At 44.8% G+C, this 19,482-nt stretch overlaps 1 protein-coding gene across 1 annotated transcript in view; it reads right to left on the minus strand.

The window, feature by feature from the left end:
* ttpa (tocopherol (alpha) transfer protein) overlaps positions 1–19,482 on the minus strand; it is a 104,445-nt gene that overhangs the window by 59,407 nt on the left and 25,556 nt on the right. The window contains exons 2-3 of the mRNA XM_085993039.1: positions 10,166–10,319; positions 3,663–3,856 (exon numbers count right to left, since the gene is read on the minus strand). Of these exons, the coding sequence (XP_085849165.1) occupies positions 3,663–3,856; positions 10,166–10,319 (348 nt within the window). The remainder of the gene's footprint in view (positions 1–3,662; positions 3,857–10,165; positions 10,320–19,482) is intronic.

Below are 19,482 nucleotides of genomic sequence, written 5' to 3' on the forward strand. Positions count from 1 at the left end.
TATACTATTAAAATTGTACGGCCTGTCAGCTTTCCATTCAAAAGTTCCATCTCAACAATCCCTATGAGTTTTTCAATTTTAATTGTATGCACATCAGGTGACGTCTTTAATGTGGCAGCTGTGAGGTCTAGCTCACAGCTTCCATATTAAGATTTAGCTCTACTTTAAGATTTAGCTCTGCCTGCACTTTTACATTCTGACCACTCAGGGAGCATCATCCAGGAGCAAATTTCAGAAATGGTTCTGCCAGCTGGATGCCATATTTTTTTTTAAAGTGGTTTTTGTTCTCAGGTAAGTTGTTTTTTATCTTAATTTTCAACTTTAAAAACATGCTGCTTTCATTTTATGTTTAAAGTATGTTTTGTAACTTTCATACACTATGGCCTAGAAATTCACTGGCCTTAGCGCCGCTTTTGAGGCGCTAGAGGGCCTAGCGGCGAAGTTATGGCCAGTTTTGAAATTGACAGGGGCCCTAAATCGGCGTTAGGCCGGTAGCGCTGCGCCGGCACCGATGACGTCATCGGTGTGCGCAGCGTCCCGGTTGCCATGGTAACCCGCCCGAACTCGGAAATTGAGTTGCGGCCGCCTCGCCCGTGGCAGCCGCAAGCAACATTCTGGCAGAGGTGCCTTACAGAACGTTGCGCCGGCGCATTAAAGGCCCCGCGGCGGCCGGCCGCTTTCCCGCCGCCCGCCTGGCCGCAGCTCCCTCCCCGGACTTCCCCCCCCACCCCCCCAGAACAGAAGCAAGCCCGGCACTTGTCCGAGGTGCCGGGCTCATTTTTAAAAAGATTATCGCGGGCCGCGGCCGGGTGCAGGCAGCTCCTCCTTAAGGGAAGGAGGAGGCCTGCACTTCCCGAACCTGCCGCACCGTAGCGGGCACCGCAGCGCCGAAATTCAGCGCATAGCGCCAGTTTTCAGGCGCTAACAGCTTTCAGCAGCGCCGGCAGCCGTTTGGGCGCAGAAGTAGTGAATTTTTGGCCCGCCCAGCGCAACTTAGCTCCGGCACTAACTTCCGGCGCTAAAGCCGTCGCTGCGCCAAAACCCAATTTCTAGGCCTATGTCCCCTCCTGTCCTTTCCTTTTTCTAGCTGAGTAGCAGAACTCCCAGTTGGGGCCCTGCTCTGCCTGTTCCAATTCTTGCTCCTGACGGTCTTATTGTCCTCCCATCCTCAAAACAACCCTCTCCATTCATTTCATCAACTGCTATGCCTTGGTGTTTAACGTCCATCAATCTCAGGCCAGTTCTCTGGCTCTGATGTGCTGCCATCTGCCCTCATTCACCTCCAGCCGGTTCTCTTCCACTGCTTTTCCCGCCACTTTCTGTCACCTGCTCAGTGCCCCTGTTTTTAGTCCCAATGGGAACCTTTCAGCCATCTGGGCCATCATTTCTCTCCCGCCTCTTGTCATGCATTTCTGCCTCCCGCCTTGGCGAGCCGACTTTGGGCCTCTGGCATCGTTGTGACTCCCCTTAGGCTTCCAGCTCCCGTCACTGCTCCCTGCTGTTGTGCCTGGTAATTCTTAGGGGGAGAAATTCACTATCGCCCCATTTGGGGTGCTAGTTTTAAAAAAGTTTGAAAAGTTAGCGCCAGGCACAAACGATTTCAAACTTTTGAAAAATTTGTCATTTGCGCTCCAAGAAGTGGACCATTAAATCAAATGCTCCACTTCCTTCTTGGAGCATAATTGGCAGTAGGCGGGGCAGAGACTTCAGCAGCACTGCACACTGGGCCGCGCAGCGCTGCCGCGTTCAAAGGCTCCTTCCCTCCCTTAAAGGGAAGGGCCATTGCTGCAGGCTCTGCAATATAAAAAGTACCTACCTGGACCACCCAGGCAGCCATGATCCTGCGCGATCAAGCAGAGTGCCGGCTGATCGATCGCGGGCAGGTACTCACGAGAAAACTGGAACAAGGTAATTTTTTTTTACTTACCTCGGCCACCTCACCTTTAATCATCGCTCCTGAAGTGGTCGGGCGCCCGATGCATGCCTCCTGCAGCTGTCGGTGTTTTCGACCGGCGCTGCTGTAGGGGGCGGAAGTCAATTTCGGGTCTGGGGCGCTACCGGGACGATGCGCACGGCGATGACGTCACGATCTCCGGGCGAATGAGATCGGGGCACAATGCCGTAGCACCGCCACAAAACTGCCGCCAAATATGGCACAAGTCGATGTCAGCGCCGTACCCGCTCGCAAAGCCATTTGCGCCCCATTAGCACCACCCGGGGATGCTAATGGGAGGCGTAAAGGCACCCAATTTCACCCCCATAGAATCACAGAATGATACAGCACAGATGGAGGCCATTTGGCCCATCATGCCTGTGCTGGCTCTTTGAAATAGCCCAGCAAATGTTTCCTTTTCCAGTATTTATCCAATTCCCTTTAGAAAGTGAATATTGAATCTGCTACCACCATTTCAGGCAGTGCATGCCAGATAATAACAACACGCTGCGTAAAAAAAAAAAATCCGCATTTCTGGTTCTTTTGCTAATTACCTCTGCCACTGGAAACAGTTTCTCCTTATTTACTCTTTCAACACCCTCCAACATTTTGAACGCCTCTAACAAATCTTCTCTGCTCTAAGGATTCTTAATAGCACCTTCAGGGTCAGCCCTCCAACACCATTGCTGCTCCCCACAAGCTCGCCCAATACTCCCTTCTTTTCCAGTGGGGCTAAGAAAATGGATTTAAACAGAAGACTCATAATGTTAGAGTGGTCAGACCAAGACTGGCACACTCCATCCCAATTAAACATACCCGCTCACATACTTGATCATTCCATAGGTGTACACATTTGACAGATAGGCTGATCGATCTCTTTACTCGCCATATTACATTTAAATTCTTTTCAGGTTTTCCAAGTGGATCATGCACATTAATTAAAACATCTTCCATAGTTTTATGCCAAGGGCCTCCTCGATACAAGTTATCAAAGCTTTTCATTTCACATTGTCTTTAATTAAAGTTTATACTTTTAACGAGGGCTTTTATTTTTTATACATTCTATATATTAATATGATACATTTAATATATTATACATTATTTTATATTTCATATGTTATAGTTTTATTATATTGTGGATATTATAGTTAATATATTCTTTTAATGTATATTATATCATCTATCTTATGTTTAATATATTGTATTTTCTTATTATTACTACAGTTTCAGAGAATTTACTTTGTTTTCATCCTCCATTGGGAATGCCACAGGAGATCATATTATTGTTTTAAATTCTCAGTATAAACAGAAGAAAGCACAGGTCTTGTAATCAGCTCTCTCTCTCTCAGATGTAAAAATTAAGCACGTGATGATAGATTAAATATGAAACTTTACAAAAGAAACTTTTAATATTCTCCAGCTTTCTGAAATTAATTGGAAATGATGTTATAACATGAGGAATTCTGCATGCTGCTGCATGGAATGGGGGTATCAGGTTACTGCAGTACTAGGAACAGCCCTGGGTGTGGTTGGATTGAGAAAGGGGTCCAGGAGTGTAGACATACTGTGAGGGGGAGCAGCATGTCCAGAGGTGGGACAGTTGACTTGGGTGTGGCAACACTGGGTAAGCAGTGGTGGAGAGTGAGATTATTGCCGATAAGGGTTGCAAATGTACACTTTTTTTAAAGCAGATTTTGAATTCTAAGTGAATTAAAGATGAAAAACTTACTACAACCACTGCAGCAATTTTTTTGGCAATTGTTGGATTGATCTGAAAAGCGTGAGCAAATCGCCAGCCACAAAGATCGAAGATAACCTTCACACCATTTTGCTGGGTTTTCACCTCCTTCACAATTAGTTCTGATGTAATGAGACTGACACGAAACACTTCAAAGGCTGAAAAAAGCTTGGGGTCCCAATGTCCTGGAAAAAGAAACACTCAAGTCAGTGATAAAATAACAGTCAATTACCCTTATTCCAGCCTCTCTTGGGATAGTTAAATTCACCCAATATTACTGCCCTGATGTTCTTACATAACTCTCTGAACTGTCTGCAGATTTCCCCATCTATTTTATCACCACTGTTAGGTAATCTGTAACATACACTGAGAGTTATACCATTTCCCCGCCCATTTCTTAACTCTATCCATATGCATTCTGTTTTGATGTAACCCCAGGGCATCCTTACATTCCAGCACTGCGATAGAATTCTTCATAAACACTGCTCCCTCAACCTCTTTTTTTCCCTCCGTCTCTCCAGAAGATGTTGTAACTAGGAATATTAAGTTCCCAGTCCTGTCCAAATCTAAGCCATGTCTTTGTTATAGTTCCTGTATCATATCTATCCATAGTTATTAATTCTTCTAACACTCCGATTTTGTTTTGAATACTTTGTGCATTCACACACATACTACTAGGTCCAGACTACAATTTTTTGGAACAGGGCCTTATTCCTTTTCGTGATGGTCTCATTTAATTTTTTGATATCCCTTGCCCCTTTTACACAGTGTTTTTAATCTCTCACTAGCTTTTTCTTTCCATTTATGCTCTGATAATATGTTATCACTATTTACTTCAGCTAAGCCTACTGTTTAATTAATAATGTTCTCCCTGTCTAGTCTGAAATGCAGACTATCTCCACCCCTTGCCATATTAGTTTAAATCCTATCCCACTGCTCTATTTACTCTTACTGCAACGACATTGGTTTCGTTTTGGTTGAAGTGAAGGCCCTTGTTTCGGTATTAGCTTTCCCCTGTTCTACAACTTGTTCCGATACGCCAATAATGGGAACCGTTCTGTTCTGCACCAGACCAACAGCCACACATTGACCTTCCTAATCTTCCTCTCATTAACCTGCCTAGTGCATGGTACAGGAAGCAAACCAGATATTACCACCCCTAGGGTCCTGCTTTTCAATCTAATGCCTAATTTCATAAACCCCCTCTGTTGCCCCTGCAGATGGCAACTTACTTCGTTCATTCCACACTATCCTGAACTGTCTAGCACTCACTCTTGAGTGACAGCATTCTAGAGAGTGCAATCTGATGCTGCACTAGCCCCTAGTCTCTAGTCCACCGGGCCAAACTTCCTCTAAGGTTCCCCCCTGCCCTAGCCCTGAACTCACATCTTTCTCCAGTTTCTCTCCGATCTCCCCTCATGACCTCTCCGCGTTCATCTTGTCCATGAGACCCACCTCCTGCTCCCTCAACCCTATTCCCACCAAACTGCTGACCAGCCAACTTCCTTTTCTGGCTCCCATGTTAGCTGACATTGTTAACGGTTCTTTCTCTTCAGGTACTGCCCCCTCTCCCTCAAATATGCTGTCATCACTCCTCTCCTCAAAATACCAACCCTTGACCCCTCCGTCCTTGCAAACTACCGCCCCATCTCCGACCTCCCTTTCCTCTCAAAAGTCCTGAACGTGTTGTCGGCTCCCAAATCCGTGCCCATCTTTCTCGCAATTCCATGTCTGAATCCCTCCAATCAGGTTTCCGCTCTTGCCACAGTACCATTGTTTTCTGTCCCCGCCACAAACTCTGTTCCCTAGCCACTGACTCCATCCCTCTCCCTAACATTGGTCTGAAACTGAACCACACTGTTCTCATCAAAGTCACAAATGACAGCTATTGTGACTGTGACAAAGGTAAACTATCTCTCCTCATCCTTCTTGACTTGTCTGCAGCCTTTGACACGGTTGACCATTCCATCCTTCTCCAACGCCTCTCCACCATCGTCCAGCTGGGTGGGACTGCACTCGCCTGGTAATCGTAGCCAGAGAATCACCTGCAACGGCTTCTCTTCCCGCTCCTGCATCGTTACCTCTGGTGTCCCCCAAGGATCTATCCTTGGCCCCCTCCTATTTCTCATCTACATGTTGCCCCTTGGGGACATCATCCGAAAGCACAGCGTCAGTTTTCACATGTACGCAGACGACACCCAGCTCTACCTCACTACCTTTTCCCTCGACCCCTCCAAAGTCTCTAAAGTGTCAAACTGATTGTCCGACATACAGTTCTGGATGAGCAGAAATTTTCTCCAATTAAACATTGGGAAGACCGAAGCCATTGTTTTCGGTCCCCGCCACAAACTCCGTTCCTTAGCCACTGACTCCATCCCTCTCCCTAACATCTGTCTGAGGCTGAACCACACTGCTCGCAACCTTGGTGTCATATTTGACCCTGAAATGAGCTTCCGACCACATATCTGCAGCATAACAAAGACCGCCCATTTCCACCTCCATAACATCGCCCGTCTCCGCCCTTGCCTCAGCTCATCCGCTGCTGAAACCCTCATCCATGCCTTTATTACCTCTAGACTTGACTATTCCAACGCACACCTGGCTGGCCTCCCACATTCTACCCTATGTAAACTTGAGATCATCCAAAACTCGACTTCCCGTGTCCTGACTCGCATCAAGTCCCGTTCGCCCATCACCCCTGTGCTCACTGACCTACATTGGCTCCCAGTTAAGCAGCGCCTCGATTTCAAGATTCTCATCCTTGTTTTCAAATCCCTCCATGGCCCCGCCCCTCCCTATCTCTGTAATCTCCTTCAGCCCCACAACCTCCCGAGATAGCTGCGCTCCTCTAATTCTGCCCTCCTGAGCCTCCCTGATTATAATCACACAACCATTGGTGGCCGAGCCTTCTGTTGCCTAGACCCTAAGCTTTGGAATTACCTGCCTAAACCTCTCTACCTCTCTTTCCTCCTTTAAGATGCTCCTTAAAACCTACCGCTTTGACCAAGCTTTTGGCCACCTGCCCTAATTTCTCCTTATGTGGCTCGGTGTCAAATTTTATTTGTCTTATAACACTCCTGTGAAGCGCCTTAGGATGTTTTGCTATGTTAAAGGTGCTATATAATACAAGTTGTTGTTGTTGCAGCATGTGACCTATTGCTCCCTGAACACAGAAATCCCCTGTTCCAGAGACTCAAATTCTTGACAAAATGCAAATGTGCCATCCCTGGCTGCACTGAGGATCCATGATAGCCTATGTATTGCACGCCATATATATTATGTGGGTTCCCTGTTCTGTCATCCTTATGTCTAACTTAAAAATGTAAATGTGTAAGTCTGAACTTCCACTAGCACCAAACTCGCACAAGAATCAAACTTCACTTACTTCACAAATATTACACAAATATTAGCTATTGGGGAACAAAATCCTGTCTAGCTGTAACTTGATGCGCAACTTCCTCTGAAGCTAATCTCCAAAATCTCTTTGCTTTTCACAGTCCCTTGGCCTCTCACAACTGCCGGTATTTGCAAAATGTGATTTCTAGAGTTTGTTGTTATCTTTCTTTGAAAACTATCACATGCCGTCTTAGAGGGACTTTCAAGAAGAAAGTAACTTCCTTCCTTATTTTAATTCAATCATCTTCTAATATAATTTCTTTGGTACATTAGTCAATGTGTTGTAGTCATACAAAACTTGTCAATCTTAAGTTAATGATGCAGAGCAGCTGCAGTAACCAGCAGTAATATATTGTAATATATTGCTCCAATTACAGGTATGGTAGCATAGTGGTTATGTCACTGGACTAGTCAATCCAGAGGCCTGTGAATTCAAATTCCACCCTGGCACCTAGAAAGAAAAGAAAGACTTGCATTTATATAGCGCCTTTCACGATCACCAGACCTCTCAAAGCACTTTACAGCCAATGAAGTACTTTCGAAGTGGAGTCACTGTTGTAATGTGGGAAACACGGCAGCCAATTTGCACACAGCAAGCTCCCACAAACAGCAATGTGATAATGACCAGATAATCCTTTTTTATTATATTGGTTGAGGGATAAATATTGGGCAGGACACCAGGGATAACGCCCCTGCTCTTTTTTGAAATAGGGCCCTGGGATCTTTTACATTCACCTGAGAGACCAGACGGGGCCTAGCTTAACGTCACACCCAAAAAGACGGTACGTCCGACAGTGCAGCACTCCCTCAGCACTGCACTGGAGTGTCAGCCTAGCTTTATGTGCTCAAGTCCCTGGAGTGGGTACTTGAAGCCACAACCTTCTGACTCAGAGGCAAGTGTGCTACCAACTGAGCCACAGCTGACACTAACTAGGGGAATTTAAATTCAGTTAATTAAATAAATCTGGAATTAAAAAGCTAGTATCAGTAACAAACTGCTACAAAGTCAGCACTGTGGGAGTACCTTCACCACAAGGGCTGCAGCGGTTCTGGAAGGTGGCTCACCACCACCTTCTCAAGGGCAATTAGGGATGGGCAATAAATGCTGGCCTTGCCAGTGACACCCACAGAGAAAGTGGGAATAGTAGCAAATAAGGAAAGTATGACATTATGGCAGAGTGTTGACAGTGGCAGGATACTGAGTGGAGAAAAGGGCAAGAGGAAGGCAGGGAAATTTCCTCCTCTGCCTGGGGTTGAAACAAAGGTGGAGAGATCAGTGCAATCTTTCCACTACTACAAAGAGCTACAAAATATCTGCTTTCTTTTTGGGCAATTTTTCTCTCCTCCTCTTCTGAAAGCACTAATTCTTAATGAAGTATGCTTCTGGGCACAGCCCCTCCATTACCTCACCCAAATGACGATTCTTCATGTATGAGCAAAGACAGTGAATTTAAACATTCTATTATGGAGGGCATAACAGCTAAACCCCAGCCTGTGCTCACCAGACATCTATACACACACATGGCCAGAATTTTGCCTACCTGGGTGGGTCTGGTGCAGGCGGTGTCCGTGGCAGGTCGCGACCCCGCTGCTGGCTCCATCCTGCTGATGAAAATTAACTTACCTTAATGGGGCCTAGTAAGCCCGCCCAGCGCGTTACCGGCCCAATGAGATGGAACGGGTCTGATGACGTCATTCATGACGCGTTTTCAGCTGGGATCCTTAAAGGGATCATGGCCACATTAGATTTGAAGTTTAATCTAACAGTGCTGTCAGTGCACTACAGCACTGACAATGACTGCACAGAGGCAGAGGGCTGCACCCAGGTTCTCCGATGACTTGCTCCATATACTTATGGAGGGAGTCAGAGCACGCAGGGAGGTCCCCTTCCATGCTGATGAGTGGAAGAGACCTCCCCATGAGACCAAGACAGCCTGGTTGCTGATTGCAGAGGAGGTCACAAGCAGTGATGTGTTCAGGAGGACCTGGGTGCAGTGTCTCAAACGTTTCAATGATCTCATTAGGTCATGAAACGTTAGTACAAAGCCACACTCAACTGCTGTGCCTCTCATCACATCCCCATCACTCTGCCTTCCCTACCCTACTCCTGCACATCCTTACTCACACCAACATACCTTGTAGCTCCACCCATCCCTCTCTCTCTATCTACATTATCACATTTCCATCTCACTAGCCACCCTTCACACTCACCCTCATCCTAGTGCAATCATACCAACTAACAACACATAAAGGTAGGCACTTGGGTGTTTTATGCAATGTTTATGTAAAGTTTCCGTTAATGTGGTGTCAAACATAGAAATCTTTATTTTCAGCACTTGGACAGATTTGTGTGCACCTTTGGAAGTGGCTTAGTGAGTTGCAGTGAATGGTGAGACATAACGGTACCCCCTGCAATGGTGATGAGTGTGAAAGGAATGGCTTGGGCATCGTAGGGATGCTTTATGGTGTTGGTGTGGGGTGGTGCCAACCTGGTGCATCATGTACAGCATAAAGTTAACTAAATCTGGCCACGGTGAGGCCATCCCTGGCCTCTCGGGCAGCAATGTAGTTGGGTGCTGATGCCCTGTGTCCTGTGCAGCATCAAGTGATTGCGGAGAAGGTTGGTGTTGTTGTTGGCGCTGCTGGTGTGCCTGGTGCTGCTGGTGTTGGGGCTCATTGTGGTCCGATTCTGAGGACCAAGGTGAGACAGTATAAACAGAACCCATGTTGATGGAATAGATGTCAGGTGAAGTACAGATGACAGAAGCATTCTGACAATGATGAGAGAGGTTCTTCCAATGAGGTGACACTGGACGGAGACTTTGCTGGAAACACTTGCAGCCTGCAGAATTTGTGCTGGAAATGGACTGAGCAACAGCCTCAATTATGAAATGTCTCTCTACACCCAGTGGATGTGTTTGTGCATTCCTCACATATAAATGCATTGTATCTCACAACCATAACATTTCAAACAATTCAATAAACTCCTGATGTTCAGGGAATTATATTTTTTATGCTACTCATCTGTAGGTTCTGTACACCAGTGCCAAAATTAGAGAATCAATGAGAGTGCATGACTTAGAAAATGCAGTACTCACCAATTTTATATATCAAAACCCTGCTTCCACTGGAATCACGAGACCTCAATATCCCATGGTAACCAGCCTTTAGGAGACCCACGACTGATAAAGGCCTCAGATCTGCACTTATCTCAGGGCATTCAGCTCTCCATTTATGGTAATTTGACAGTAACTGTGAAGAGAATGTGAAAAGTTCTTAGCTGGGTAACTGATCAAATTGATAAGAATCCTCTCTCCCTTAATCAGGTAATGCCAAACATTTGTTTTTATTTTTTAAATCCCAGTTTTATCCTTTGCTCCACTGAAGGTGCTAATGCACAAGTGGCCACTCCTCAGGTATGAGCCTTGACAATATTTCCAAATGTTCAATTGGGACCTTTAAAAGAAAAGATAGATAGGACCTCGGTTTAGTGTCTCATCTGATGGTTGAAATGCCCCAACAGTGCAGCATTCCCTCTTATCTGCACTGGAGCGTCAGCCCAGATTATGCAGTCACTTCTCGGTGTGACACTCGAACCCATAAACATCTGAACAAAACACAAGACTGCCAACAAGCTGACACAGGATCCCTCTATGGTTACACAGCCTGCCAACACATTTTTTAAGCTCACGCATGAATAGTCACTTTGACGAAGTAGTGATGGGCTGTCAGTGGCAATGGAACTGCATCACAGCATGAGCCGGTGCCTCGAGAAGGGGGAAGAAAAATTTGAGCATGACATGACCACGAATACTACTACTAACTAGTCTGGTATGTTTAAAAATGTTGTACAAAACTGAATTCTTTATGGAACTGGAGTGATAATGGATTTGGTTCTGAATTATGAGGCCAGTCTCACTCACACAATGAACACAGCATGCCACCTGTACCTGTCAAGGCCAGAGAGACACTCAATTGATGTAGTTGCCTAGAAATTGGGACACGTAGCCACCATTTTTTAAGGCACTACGTAGCCTCTTAAGTCTACAAAATGTTGGGCAGGAAGCACATGCGCAATTTCGACTGCCATACTGGGTAAGAACAAAGAGTAAAACAACGGGAACAGGAGCAGTTTAAAAGGAGAACTGTGGCAGTCCAGCCCAGCAGTGAAACAAACCCAGAGAAAAATTACAAAATGACATCATAGTTGGCGGCGAATCCGGAGGAAATTGAGCTAAGTATTTAATTTACTATATACATTTCACTTTTTTTTTAACTTAACTATAAATAAATAGTTAAATAAATATTCAGAATAGTTAATAACTAATATAAAGCTTAGTTTAAGAAGAGCGGGCAGTAAATCTAACGAAAGAGAAAATCTGAATAAATTACGCCAGGGCGAGCACGGAGGAGCAGCTCGGAGTAAATCGGGTGAGTAAAAAGTAAGTTTTTTTTAAATCAAAAGTTGTCTACCTAATTTTAATTTAATTTTAACTAAATAATTAAATAAATAAAACAAGGTTATACAGGGTTGGCAGTGCAGGTGATCTGCCTCAACTGCAGCATGCTGGAGTTTGTGGAGAGAATCCCGGACGACCACGTCTGTGGTAAGTGCCTGCATCTCGAGGAACTTAGGTGATTTAGACAAGTTGAGTGAGTGGGCAAATACATGGCAGATGCAGTATAACATGGATAAATGTGAAGTTATCCACTTCGGTAGGAAAAACAGAAAAGTAGAGCATTAGTTAAATGGTGATAGATTGGGAAATGTTGATGTTCAAAGGGACCTGGGTGTCCTTGTACACCAGTCACTGAAAGCAAACATGCAGGTGCAGCAAGCAGTTTGGAAGGCAAATAGTATGTTGGCCTTCATTGCAAGAGGATTTGAGTACAGGAGCAAGGATGTCTTACTACAGTTATACAGGGCCTTGGTGAGACCACACCTGGAGTACTGTGTGCAGTTTTGGTCTCCTTACATAAGAAAGGATATACTTGCCATAGCGGGAGTGCAGCGAAGATTCATCTGACTGATTCCTGGGATGGCAGGACTGTCGTATGAGGAGAGATTGGGTTGACTAGGCCTGTATTCATTAGAGTTTAGAAGAATGAGAGGGGATCTCATTGAAACGTATACATTTCTGACAGGGCTAGACAGACTGGATGCAGGGAGGATGTTTCCCCTGGCTGGGGGGTCTAGAATGAGGGGTCACAGTCTCAGGATACGGGGTAGGAGATTTAGGACTGAGATGAGGAGAAATTTCTTCACTCAGAGGGTGGTGAAACTGTGGAATTGTCTACCCCAGAAGGCTGTGGAGGCCAAGTCACTTAATATATTTAAGGAGATAAATTTCTAGACACAAAATACATCAAGGGGTATGGGGAGAGAGCAGGAATATGGTATTGAGATAGAGGATCAGCCATGATCATATTGAATGGTGGAGCAGGCTCGAAGGGCCGAATGGCCTACTCCTGCTCCTATTTTTCTATGTTTCTATGTTCTATGTTTTTCTATGAACTTCAGCCAGAGTTGTTGAGTTGGAGTCCGAGGTGCAGACATCGCAGGGCATCAGGGAGGTGGAGAGTTACCTGGACACTTTGATCCAGCAGGTAGTCGCACCCCTTGCGTTAGGTAGTGGTAAAGGTTTGGTGTTTGGTTAGTGGTCAGGGACAGGAGGGTATGACTGCAAAGTATGAAGGGCCAGTTGGCTAAGGTAGGTTAGGAAACTAGATTAAAAGATATGATGGTAGATAAGCAATGGCAAACATTTAAAGAATTAATTCAGAATTCACAATGAATCAACATTCCCTTAAGGAATAAAAACTCCATGGGAAAAGTGGTCCAACAGTGGCTAACAAGAGAAATTAAAGATAGTATTATAGAATAGAATCATAGAATCATTACAGCACAGAAGGAGGCCATTTGGCCCATCAAGCCCATGCCGGCTCTCTGCAAGAGCAATTCAGCTAGTCCCACTCCCCCGCCCATAGATTAAAGGAAGAGGCTTATAATGTTGCCAAAAAAATAGTAAGCCTGAGGATTGGGAAGATTTTAGAATTCAGCAAAAGATGACCAAGAAATTGATATAGAAAGAGAAAAGAGAATATGGGAGTAAACTAGTGAAAGTAAACGTGAGTCCCTTAGCGGCAGAGACAGGAGAAATTATAATGGGGAATACAGAAATGGCAGAGACATTAAATGAATACTTCATATCTGTCTTCACAGTAGAAGACACAAAAAAAATTACAGAAATAGTGGGGAACCAAAGGTCTAGTGAGAATGAGAAACTTAAATAAATCAGTAATAATAAAGAAATAGTACTGTGTAACGAACAATAACATGTCATTCTATAGTGGACACTAGGTGGAGCCGTAGAGCTGTATATAGCTGTATGTATATAAGACTACACTACCCAGCTGTATGATATTAAGACTACATTACCCATGAGGCACTAGGCTACCCACAAGGCAGCAGTCAAGATGGAAGACTCTACAAGATGCTGTACAAGTCCACATGTGCTCAATAAAAGTAGCTAGCAAAAGCTAGCTGTGTTCATAATAAGAATGTCTATTTATTAATGAACATAACATGGTACCAGGGTGGTGAAGATCTGCTGAAAATTGTGAAAAGCGACATGGAGAATTTGAAGCCACCAGAGCATTTGAATCTCACAGAAAAAATCGACTACAATTGGCAGACTTTTAAACAGCAATTCCAACTCTACATTGCAGCCATCGGATTCGGTACGAAGCCAGACGCAAGGAAGATAGCGTTGCTGCTTACGGTTGCAGGCCCACAGGCGATAGAGGTATTTAATACATTTGTATTTAATCCAGCGGAGAACAGAGAAAAATTAGAAGATGTGCTAAAAAAATTTGATGCACATTGCTCTCCCAAAAAGAATGAGACGTATGAAAGATACATCTTCCGTTCTCGGACACAGCAACAAAATGAGACATTTGATAGCTTTATAACTGATCTGAAACTGAAAGCACAGACATGTAATTTCTCTGAGCTCAAAGCATCCATGATTCGTGACCAGATTGTGTTTGGTATTCATGATAAAAAAGTCAGGGAACGTCTGTTGAGAGAAACCGAACTAAATTTGGAAAATGCGGTGAAAATATGCCAAGCCAGCGAGCTAGCTCGAAATCACGCGAAGACTTTCAGTGAAATCAATAATGATGCGAATGTAATGAGTGATAATGCTGCTGTTGGTGCTGTGTCCTACAAGGGGAAGAAACGTGGGCAGAATAGAAATGAAAAGCAATCGGAGGATGAAATTTTTAATTGTAAACGCTGTGGTTACAAACACCAGTTAAGACAATGCCCAGCGTTTGGAAAAATGTGCACAAAGTGTAATAGAAAGAATCACTTTGCCAAACAATGCTTTTCAAAAGTAAAAACGACGAAAGGGCAACGAGTTAATGTAATTGAGGACACTGATTTAAGTGAGACATTTTTTGTAGGAATGGTGTCATGTGACGATATCAAAAAAGATACAGAAAATGTGCAGCCCTCAGAAATAGACAATGCTGAACATAAAGTTAATGCAGTAAAAGAGGACAAATGGATGATCCCACTGCAGATAAATGGAGCATTAGTTACATTGAAACTGGACACTGGGGCAAAAGCAAACTTAATCAGTATGAGTGACATTAACAATGTGAAAGAAAAGCCCAAAATACAGAAAAAGTCAGTACTACTGAAGGACTATAATGGACAGAAAATAGATAGCTTAGGTGTATGCAGACTTAAAGTGACAGTCAAAGACAAAGTGCATCATCTCATGTTTTCTGTTGTGGCTGAAAGACTTGATTCACTATTAGGTGACAAAGCTTGTGAAGACTTAGAACTGGTCAAGAGAGTCTACCGTATAAACTGTGCCATAAGCAGACCAGATGACTCAGGTGATGAAGCAGAGAGCCCATCAAGGATGAAAAGGCCAAAGGGTATCCATGTCTTCAAAAAGCCTAGTTTCTCCAAGAAGAAAAAGACTTTAAGGTCAAAGAGAAGCCAAAGGAAGAAAAGCACAAAGAGGAAAAACACAAGGAGAAAAAGTCCAAAGATATAATCGCAGCAGATGTTGTTAAGCAGTGGAAAGAGAAAAAGAAAAAGAAGAAGCCTGCACCAGAGCAGAAAGCAGTTCCGGTGGATACTCCTTCTTCCCTCAGGCCAATCTTTGGTGTTCCATTAGCCGAGGCTGCTGAGAGGACTATGCTGTATGATGGGATCCAGCTGCCAGCAGTTTTTCGAGAGTGCATTGACTACATTGAGAGTTATGGCATGAAGAGTGAAGGAAACACTGAAACCCTCTCCAAGCAAAGATCACAAGGAGACCTCGATCTATACAAGAGCAGATTGATGACAATGCCGCAACTGCTTCTTGTCATTCACCGCCAGAACAATCTCATGAAGACACATCAGACTTACCCGTGTTGAGAAGATCCACACGTGAAGTAAAAGAGCCTGATAGACTTAATCTTTGAGTACAATGTAAAGCTTTGAAAATGTGTTGACTGTTTTGAAAATGTTTATGTTTATAGAGCACTAACAAAAGTGTTACTGATATTATCTTTATTGTTTTCTTGAAAGTTGATTGATATTGATTTTGTTAAACCTCAAAGAAAGGGGGATGTAACGATCAATAACATGTCATTCTATAGTGGACACTAGGTGGAGCCGTAGAGCTGTATATAGCTGTATGTATAAGACTACACTACCCAGCTGTATGATATTAAGACTACATTACCCATGAGGCACTAGGCTACTCACAAGGCAGCAGTCAAGATGGAAGCCTCTACAAGATGCTGTACAAGTCCACATGTGCTCAATAAAAGTAGTTAGAAAAACTAGCTGTGTTCATAATAAGAATGTCTATTTATTAATGAACATAACATACTGGAGAAATTAATGGGACTAAAAATTAATGGGACTAAAAACATGCTAGGGTTTTAAAAGAGGTGGCTACAGAGATAGTGGATGCATTGTTTTTGATCTTCCAGAATTCCCTAGATTCTAGAACGGTTCCCGTAGATTGGAAGGTAGCAAACATAACCCCGCTATTGAAGAAAGGAGGGAAAGAGAAAACAGGGAACTATAGGCCAGTTAGCCTTTCATCAGTAGTAAGGAAAATGCTAGAATCTATTATTAGGGATGTAGTAGCAGGGCACTTAGAAAATCATAATATGATTGGGCAGAGTTAACACGGATTTACAAAAGGGAAATTGTGTTTCACAAACCTGTTAGAGTTTTTTGAGGTTGTAACTAGCAGAATAGATAACGGCAAACCAGTGGATGTCGTGTATTTGGATTTTCAAAAAGAATTCGGTAAGGTTCCACACAAGAGGCTATTACACAAAATTAGGACTCATGGGATTGGGAGTAATATATTAGCATGGATTCAGGATTGATTAATGGATGGAAAACAGAGAGTAGGAATAAATGGGACATTTTCGGGTTGGCAGGCCCTAACTAGTGGGGTCGTCTTCTTAGGCAGTCCCTCAGGACTGAGATGACTTGCTTCCTCACTAACAATGAGTTCTCAGGTGACTGATGAGTCCAATGCGGGACCTACAGTCTCTGTCACAGGTGGGGCAGACAGTGGTTGAAGGGGCAGGTGAGTGGGGTGCTTGGGTTGACGTGCGCTCCTTCCGCTGTTTGCGCTTGACTTCCGCTTGCTCCTGGCGAAGAGACTCGAGGTGTTTGGTGCCATCCCGGATGCGTCTCCTCCACTTTGTGCGGTCTTAGGCCAGGGATTCCCAGGTGTCGATGGGGATGTTGCACTTTTTCAAGGAGGCTTTAAGGGTGTCCTTGAAGCGTTTTCTCTGCCTACCTGGGGCTCTCTTGCTGTGTCGGAGTTCCGAGTAGAGCGCTTGTTTTGGGAGTCTCGTATCAGGTATGCGGACGATGTGGCCCGTCCATCAGAGCTGATCGAACGTGGTCAAAGCTTCGATGCTGGGGATGTTGGCCTTAGCAAGAACACTGACATTGGTGCGCCTATCCTGCCAATGGATTTGCAGGATCTTGCGGAGGCAGTGTTGGTGGTACCTCTCCAGCGCTTTGAGGTGCCTGCTGTACATGGTCCATGTCTCTGAAGCATACAGGAGGGCGGGTATCACTACTGCTCTGTAGACCATGAGCTTGGTGCTGGGTTTGAGGCCCTGGTCTTCAAACACTCTCTTCCTCAGGCGACTGAAGGCTGCACTGGCACACTGAAGGCGGTGGGGTACCACAAGGATCAGTGCTTGGGCCTCAGCTATTTACAATCTATATGAATGACTTAGATGAGGGGACCAAGTGTAATGTATCCAAGTTTGTTGATGATACAAAGTTAGGTGGGAAAGTAAGCTGTGAGGAAGACACAAAGGGCTAGATTTTCAGTATAGACAGTTTTGGGGCGCTAACCTTAGCGCCCGCCCGAAGTTAGCGCCCACCCCAAAGTAGCGCCCCGTTGCCGGAAATTCAGTGGCTTCGCCCTAAGAGGTTGGTGGAGCGCTAAAAGAGGCGTTCCACTACTATCTTTAGGTGCTAAGCCGGCGGTGCAGAGCGCAACACCCGAGCTTGGGCGCAGCGCACGGCAGACACTCTGGTGCCAGTGAGCTCTTAAAGGGGAAGGGTGCATGTGTTTTTTTCAAAGGCAGAGTCTGGAGAGGAGGAGGAGGAGGAGGAGGAGGAGGATGAGGATGAGGAGGAGGAGGACTGGATCCTTCCACACAACACATGCAGACTGCCTTTTATAGTGCAGGAGGAGTGCCCTTTAATTTGCGCTCCCCAGGGTGTGTTGCGTTCCATTTTACAAACGCTCTGGACGCCAGCCGCACAATGGGGCGATCCGACTGAAGTTTGGATTCGGGGCGGCCAAAGGGCGTTGCACGAGGATGTGACGTCATTTTCTGCGCGCGCATCCGGGCGGCCGCTAAACTTTGCGCCGGCGCTAACAGGCAACTTAATTTGGGGCGGGGCGCAAACTGCGCTGCGCCCGGGCGCTACACGCATAGTGCCCGAAAATCACTTCTCTTAAGGCGCTAACTGCTGGCGCAAGCAACTGAAAATCTAGCCCAAAGAGGCTGCACAGGAATATAGACAGGTTAAGTGAGTGGGCAAGAACATGGCAGATGAAATATAACATGAAAAAGTGTGTAGTTATCCAATTTGGTCGGAAAAATGGAAAAGCAGAATTTTTTTTAAATGGTGAGAGACTGGGAAATGTCAGCATTCAAAAGGGACCTAGGTCCTTGTACACGAATCACAGAAAGTTAACAGGCAGAGATTGGAGTATAAGAGTAAAGAAAGATAAACATAGAAACATAGAAGATAGGAGAAGGAGTAGGCCATTCGGCCCCTCGAGCCTGTTCCGCCATTTAATTACATCATGGCTGATCATCCAAATTCAGTACCCTGTGTGATAAAAATGCTAACTTCCGGGAAGTTATGTCATCACTTCCTGTGAACTATGAACTGTGAACTATGAACTGTGTACATACCTCACTTCCTGTCATATGTCACTTCCTGTTGGACTGGTATAAATACTGGTCTGTTCAGTATTGTAAGAGGCTTCTACCAGAGGCATGGTAAAGACCTCTCTTGTATATAGTGTGTTTATAAGTTACTTAAAGCTTACTTTAAAGTTACTTGATGGTAAGTCTCCTTTTTCTTACATCACCCTGTCCCTGCTTTCTCCCAATATCCCTGGATCCTTTTAGCCTTAAGAAATATATCTAACTCCTTCTTGAATATATCTAATGAATTGGCCTCAACAGCCTTCTGCGTTAGAGAATTCCACAGGTTCACCACTCTCTGGGTGAAGAAATTCCTCCTCATCTCAGTCCTAAATGGCTTACCCCTTATCCTTAGACTGTGACCCCTGGTTCTGGACTACCCCACCATCGGGAACATCCTTCCTGCATCTAGTCTGTCTAGTCCTGTTAGAATTTTATAAGTTTCAATGAGATCCCCTCTCATTCTTCTAAATTCTAGCGAATACAAGCCCAATTGGCCCAATCTCTATTCATACGTCATTCCTGCCATCCCAGGTATCAGCCTGGTGAATCTTCACTGCACTCCCTCCATGGCAAGAACATCCTTCCTCAGATAAGGTGACCAAAACTGCACACAATACTCAATGTGTGGTCTCACCAAGGCCCTGTACAACTATAGCAAGACATCCTTGCTCCTGTACTCGAATGCTCTCGCTATGAAGGCCAACATACCAATTGCCTTCTTAACCGCCTGCTGCACCTGCATGCTTACCTTCAGCGACTGGTGCACAAGGACACCCAGGTCTCATTGCACTTCCCCTTTTCCCAGTCTATTGCCGTTCAGATAATAATCTGCCTTCCTGTTTTTATCACCAAAGTGGATAACCTCGCATTTATCCACATTATACTGCATCTGCCATGCATCTGCCCAATCACC

Source organism: Somniosus microcephalus, chromosome 7 (assembly GCF_052327205.1).
Source record: "Somniosus microcephalus isolate GS21.2 chromosome 7, FLI_Smic_1.0, whole genome shotgun sequence".
NCBI classification, from domain to species: domain Eukaryota; kingdom Metazoa; phylum Chordata; class Chondrichthyes; order Squaliformes; family Somniosidae; genus Somniosus; species Somniosus microcephalus.